Source organism: Hypanus sabinus, unplaced genomic scaffold, assembly GCF_030144855.1.
Source record: "Hypanus sabinus isolate sHypSab1 unplaced genomic scaffold, sHypSab1.hap1 scaffold_2246, whole genome shotgun sequence".
NCBI classification, from domain to species: Eukaryota; Metazoa; Chordata; class Chondrichthyes; order Myliobatiformes; family Dasyatidae; genus Hypanus; species Hypanus sabinus.
In genome coordinates, this window is record NW_026780358.1 from 15,001 (window position 1) to 22,175 (window position 7,175).

General features: G+C 50.1%; 1 protein-coding gene across 1 annotated transcript in view; it reads right to left on the reverse strand.

Annotated features, from left to right (window-relative positions):
- The window catches only part of LOC132387817 (tumor necrosis factor receptor superfamily member 1A-like), an 8,458-nt gene extending 3,863 nt beyond the window's left edge, over nucleotides 1-4,595 (reverse strand). Inside the window, exons 1-2 of the mRNA XM_059960190.1 lie at nucleotides 4,516-4,595; nucleotides 3,017-3,185 (exon numbers count right to left, since the gene is read on the reverse strand). Of these exons, the coding sequence (XP_059816173.1) occupies nucleotides 3,017-3,185; nucleotides 4,516-4,595 (249 nt within the window). The remainder of the gene's footprint in view (nucleotides 1-3,016; nucleotides 3,186-4,515) is intronic.
- Nucleotides 4,596-7,175: the final 2,580 nt, after the last annotated feature.

A 7,175-nucleotide genomic window follows, 5' to 3' on the forward strand; every position in this document is an offset into this window, starting at 1 on the left:
ATTCTATATATAAACCCCCCGAACCCCTGGATTAGATCCCAGTCTGTAACCCACTCCCGGGGATCTGTTATTCTATATATAAACCCCCTGAACCCCTGGATTAGATCCCAGTCTGTAACCCACTCCCGGGGATCTGTTATTCTGTATATAAACCCCCCGAACCCCTAGATTAGATCCCAGTCTGTAACCCGCTCCCGGGGATCTGTTATTCTATATATAAACCCCCCGAACCCCTGGATTAGATACCAGTCTGTACCCACTCCCGGGGATCTGTTATTCTATATATAAACCCCCTGAACCCCTGGATTAGATCCCAGTCTGTAACCCACTACCGGGGGTCTGTTATTCTATATATAAACCCACCGAACTCCTGGATTAGATCCCAGTCTGTAACCCACTCCCGGGGATCTGTTATTCTGTATATAAACCCCCTGAACCCCTGGATTAAATCCCAGTCTGTAACCCACTCCCGGAGATCTGTTATTCTATATATAAACCCCCCTGAACCCCTGGATTAGATCCCAGTCTGTAACCCACTACCGGGGGTCTGTTATTCTATATATAAACCCTCCGAACCCCTGGATTAGATCCCAGTCTGTAACCCACTCCCGGGGATCTGTTATTCTGTATATAAACCCCCTGAACCCCTGGATTAAATCCCAGTCTGTAACCCACTCCCGGGGATCTGTTATTCTATATATAAACCCCCCTGAACCCCTGGATTAAATCCCAGTCTGTAACCCACTCCCGGGGATCTGTTATTCTACATATAAACCCCCCCGAACCCCTGGATTAGATCCCAGTCTGTAACCCACTCCCGGGGATCTGTTATTCTATATATAAACCCCCTCGAACCCCTGGATTAGATCCCAGTCTGTAACCCACTCCCGGGGATCTGTTATTCTATATATAAACACCCGTACCCCTGGATTAGATCCCAGTCTGTAACCCACTCCCGGGGATCTGTTATTCTGTATATAAACCCCCTGAACCCCTGGATTAAATCCCAGTCTGTAACCCACTCCCGGGGATCTGTTATTCTATATATAAACCCCCCTGAACCCCTGGATTAAATCCCAGTCTGTAACCCACTCCCGGGGATCTGTTATTCTATATATAAACCCCCCCGAACCCCTGGATTAGATCCCAGTCTGTAACCCACTCCCGGGGATCTGTTATTCTATATATAAACCCTCCTAACCCCTGGATTAGATCCCAGTCTGTAACCCACTCCCGGGGATCTATTACTCTATATATAAACACCCGTACCCCTGGATCAGATCCCAGTCTGTAACCCGCTCCCGGGGATCTGTTATTCTGTATATAAACCCCCCGAACCCCTGGATTAGATCCCAGTCTGTAACCCACTCCCGGGGATCTGTTATTCTATATATAATCCCCCGAACCCCAGGATTAGATCCCAGTCTGTAACCCACTCTCGGGGATCTGTTATTCTATATATAAACCCCCGAACCCCTGGATTAGATCCCAGTCTGTAACCCACTCCCGGGGATCTGTTATTCTATATATAAACCCCCCGAACCCCTGGATTAGATCCCAGTCTGTAACCGACTCCCGGGGATCTGTTATTCTATGTATAACCCCCCCCCGAACCCCTGGATTAGATCCCAGTCTGTAACCCACTCCCGGGGATCTGTTATTCTATATATAAACCCCCCGAACCCCTGGATTAGATCCCAGTCTGTAACCCACTCCCGGGGATCTGTTATTCTGTATATAAACCCCCCGAACCCCTGGATTAGATCCCAGTCTGTAACCCACTCCCGGGGATCTGTTATTCTATATATAAACCCCCCCCGAACCCCTGGATTAGATCCCAGTCTGTAACCCACTCCCGGGGATCTGTTATTCTATATATAATCCCCCCCAACCCCTGGATTAGATCCCAGTCTGTAACCCACTCCCGGGGTACTGTTATTCTATATATAAACCCCCTGAACCCCTGGATTAGATCCCAGTCTGTAACCCACTCCCGGGGATCTGTTATTCTATATATATACCCTCCCCCCGAACCCCTGGATTAGATCCCAGTCTGTAACCCACTCCCGGGGATCTGTTATTCTATATATATACCCTCCCCCCGAACCCCTGGATTAGATCCCAGTCTGTAACCCACTCCCGGGGATCTGTTATTCTATATATAAACCCCCCGAACCCCTGGATTAGATCCCAGTCTGTAACCCACTCCCGGGGATCTGTTATTCTATATATATACCCTCCCCCCGAAACCCTGGATTAGATCCCAGTCTGTAACCCACTCCCGGGGATCTGTTATTCTATATATAAACCCCCCGAACCCCTGGATTAGATCCCAGTCTGTAACCCACTCCCGGGGATCTGTTATTCTATATATAAACCCCCCGAACCCCTGGATTAGATCCCAGTCTGTGACCCACTCCCGGGGATCTGTTATTCTATATATAAACCCCCCGATCCCCTGGATTAGATCCCAGTCTGTAATCTACTCCCGGGGATCTGTTATTCTGTATATAAACCCCCCGAACCCCTGGATTAGATCCCAGTCTGTAACCCTCTCCCGGGGATCTGTTATTCTGTATATAAACCCCCCCCCGAACCCCTGGATTAGATCCCAGTCTGTAACCCGCTCCCGGGGATCTGTTATTCTGTATATAAACCCCCCCCGAACCCCTGGATTAGATCCCAGTCTGTGACCCACTCCCGGGGATCTGTTTAGAATGTAAAAATCAGTTGAGGAGTCAATTGTAGGCCGTATCTTGGGTAATGATGAGCGCAGAGAGGGAATTCAATCCTTCAACGTCAGCGAGACGAAGGAATTGGTTGTTGACTTCAGGAGTCGCGGACCCTGTCTACCTCGGTGGTGTGCAGGTGGAACAAAATCTCTCAGTTCCTCGGGGCGAGTTTCACAAACGACCTGACTTGGTCTGACCGAGCCAAGAAGGCCCGCCAGCGCCTTTCCCTCCCGAGAAAGCTGAAGAAAGCGGGCCTGTCCCCCGAGACCCTGACCGATTTTTACCGGCGCACCGTAGAAAGCATTCTCCCAGGGTGCACCACTGCCCGGCGTGGAGGCTGTCCCGTCCACGACCGCGAGAAGCTGCGGAAGATGGTGAACCCCGCCCAGCGCGTCACACAAACCGATCTTCCACCCTCGGACCCACTTCACGCCGCACACTGTCGGAGCAGAGCTGTCGGGGTAATCAAGGACACGACCCACCCAGACAACTCACAGTAAGGAGTCGGCCATCCAGCCCATCGACCCTGCCCCAACATTCAATCAGATCACGGCTGATCCGCCCGTTAAACTCGGCTCCATCTACCTGCCTTTTCCCCTCCAAGTCCCCTCCTATGTAAGAAACCATCTAACCATATCTTAAGAGGCGCTGGCTGTCCACTCTGTCTATTCCTCTTAATATCTTGTACACCTCTACCATGTCACCTCTCATCCTCCTTCTCTCCAGAGAGTAAAGCCCTAGCTCCCTTAATCTCTGATCATAATCCATACTCTCTAAACCAGGCAGCATCCTGGTAAATCTCCTCTGTTCCCTTTCCAATGCTTCCACATCCTTCCTATAGTGAGGCGACCAGAACTGGACACAGTCCTCCAAGTGTGGCCCAACCAGAGTTTTATAGAGCTGCATCATTACCCCGTGACTCTTAAACTCTGTCCCTCGACTTCTGAAAGCTAACACCCCATAAGCTTTCGTAACTACCCTATCTACCTGTGAGGCAACTTTCAGGGATCTGTGGACATGTACCCCCAGATCCCTCTGCTCCTCCACACTACCCAGTATCCTGCCATTTACTTTGTACTCTGCCTTGGAGTTTGTCCTTCCAAAGTGTCCCACCTCACTCTTCTCCGGGTTGAACTCCATCTGCCACTTCTCAGCCCACTTCTGCGTCCTATCAATGTCTCTCTGCAATCTTCGACAATCCTCTACATTATCTGCACCACCACCAATCTTTGTGTCGTCTGCTAACTTGCCAACACACCCTTCTACCCCCACATCCAGGTCGTTAATAAAAATCACAAAAGGTAGAGGTCTCAGAACAGATCCTTGTGGGACACCACTAGTCACAACCCTCCAATCTGAATGTACTCCCTCCACCACAACCCTTTGCCTTCTGCAGGCAAGCCAATTCTGAATCCACCGGGCCAAACTTCCCTGGATCCCATGCCTTCAGACTTTCTGAATAAACGTACCGTCTGGAACCTTGTCAGATGCCTCACTAAAATCCATGTAGATCACATCCACTGCACTACCCTCATCGATATGCCTGGACACCATCTCAAAGAACCCTATCAGGCTTGTTAGGCACGATCTGCCCTTCACAAAGCCATGCCGACTGTCCCTGATCAGAACATAATTCTCTGAATGCATATAGATCCCATCTTTTCCAACTGCTTTCCCACCACCGACGTAACCATAGTTGCAGCCTGACCTGCCTGCTCCTGAATTCGATCCCTCTCGCAATGAAGACCAATGTCCCATTTGCCTTCTCAATAACCTGTTGTACCCGCAAGGCGGCCTTTTCCGATTCATGAACAAGCGCTCCCCAGTCCCCCTGCACGACAGCGTGCGGCAATCTTTCACCATTTAAATAATCATCTGCTCTTCCGTTATCCCTCCCAAAGTGGGTGACCTCTCACTTACCAACGTTGTACTCCACCCGCCAGACCCTTGCCCGCTCACTGAACCTATCTCTATCCCTCTGCAGCCTCTCCACATCCTCTGTACAATTTTTCTTCCCGCTCAGTTTAGTGTCAACAGCAAATTTCGCTACCCTGCACTCAGTCCCCTCTTCCAGATCATCAGTGTAAATGGTAAACAGCTGCGGGCCCAGCACCGACCCCTGCGACACCCCGCTCACCACCGACTGCCGACCGGAGAAACACCCATTTATACAACACACACAAAACGCTGGTGGAACGCAGCAGGCCAGGCAGCATCTGTAGGGAGAAGCGCTGTCGGCGTTTCGGGCCGAGACCCTCTGTGCGTGTGTTGTCTGAATTTCCAGCATCTGCAGATTTCCTCGTGTAAACACCCATTTAGACCAACTCTCTGCCTTCTACCGGTTGACCAATCCACTTTCCACACCAATACACTTCCTCCGACTCCATGCGTGCGTATCTTATTTATCAGACTCTTGTGCGGCACCTTATCGAATGCCTTCTGGAAATCCAAGTATACGACATCCACCTGTTCCCCTCCATCCACTGCACTCATTCCGTCCTCAAAGAACTCCGGAGAGTCTGTCAGACAGGACCTGCCCTTTCTGAACCCATGCTGCGTCTGTCTAATGGAACCGAACCTGTCTCAATGTTTCACTATTCCTCCCGTAATGACAGCCTCAAGCATCTTCCCGACTGCAGACGCCCAGCTAACTGGCCGAAAGTTGTCCGCCTCTTGCCTATTAGAGAGAGTGCAGAGACGATTCACTAGGATGTTACCTGGGTTTCAGCAATTAAGTTACAGAGAAAGGTTGAACAAGTTAGCTCTCTATTCATTGGAGCTTAGAAGGTTGAGGGGGGATTTGATCGAGGTATTTAAAATTTTGAGAGGGGTAGATAGAGTTGAAGTGAACAGGCTGTTTCCATTGAGAGTAGGGGAGATTCAAACTAGAGGACATGATTTGAGAGTTAGGGGGCAGAAGTTTAAGGGAAACATGAGGGGGTATTTCTTTACTCAAAGAGTGATAGCTGTGTGGAATGAGCTTCCTGTAGAAGTAGTAGTGTTGTGTCATTTAAGGTAAAATTGGATAGGTATATGGACAGGAAAGGAGGGCCGAGATGGCCTGTTTCTGTGCTGTGATTGTTATATGGTTATATGGGCCAGTGGGACTAGGTGAGAGTAAGCGTTTGGCACGGACTAGAAGGGCCAAGATGGCCTGTTTCCGTGTGTAATTGTGATATGGTTATATGGGCCAGTGGGACTAGGTGAGAGTCAGCGTTCGGCACGGACTAGAAGGGCCGAGACGGCCTGTTTCCGTGCTGTGATTGTTATATGGTTATATGGTTAAAGAAGTGGCGGGACACTTGCTGTCTTCCGATCCGCCGGGACCGGCCCAGAGCCCAGGGAGTTTTGGGAAACGATCACCAACACGTCTACTATAACCTCCGCCAATTCCCTCAGCACCCTGGGGTGCATCCCATCAGGACCAGGGGACGTATCCACCTTCAGGCCCTCCAGCTTGCTCATCACTCTCTCTTTAGTGACACTGATTTTATCGAGGTCCTCACCGACCATTTCGTCCGGAACACCCTCCTTTGGCAGATTCGACGCTTCCTCCACCGTGAAGACCATTTCAAAATAGTCGTTCAAAGCATCAGCCATTTCCTTATCACCCAAAATCAATTTCCCCCCCTCGTCCTGCAGGGGACACACTAACTTTAACCACTCTCTTCCGCTTGATGTATTCATAAACACTTCTGCTATCTGTGTTTTATTTTGTGCTGATTTACTTTACCTCCCCTTTCCTGATTTCTTGTTTATAACCACAGAACATTCCAGCACGGAAACAGGCCATCTCAGCACTTCTAGTCCGTGCCGAACACTGACTCTCACCTAGTCCCACTGGCCCATATAACCATATCACAATTACAGAATGGAAACAGGCCTTCTCGGCTCTTCTAGTCCGTGCCGAACGCTGACTCTCACCTAGTCCCACTGGCCCATATAACCATATCACAATTACACACGGAAACAGGCCATCTCGGCCCTTCTAGTCCATGCCGAACGCTGACTCTCATCTAGTCCCACTGGCCCATATAACCATATCACAATTACACACGGAAACAGGCCATCTCGGCCCTTCTAGTCCGTGCCGAACGCTGACTCTCACCTGGTCCCACTGGTCCATATAACCATATCACAATTACACACGGAAACAGGCCATCTCGGCCCTTCTAGTCCGTGCCGAACGCTGACTCTCACCTAGTCCCACTGGCCCATATAACCATATCACAATTACAGCATGGAAACAGGCCATCTCGGCCCTTCCAGTCCGTGCCGAACGCTTACTCTCACCTAGTCCCACTGGCCCATATAACCATATCACAATTACACACGGAAACAGGCCATCTCGGCCCTTCTAGTCCGAGCCGAACGCTGACTCTCACCTAGTCCCACTGGCCCATACAACCATATCACAATTACACACGGAAACAGGCCATCTCA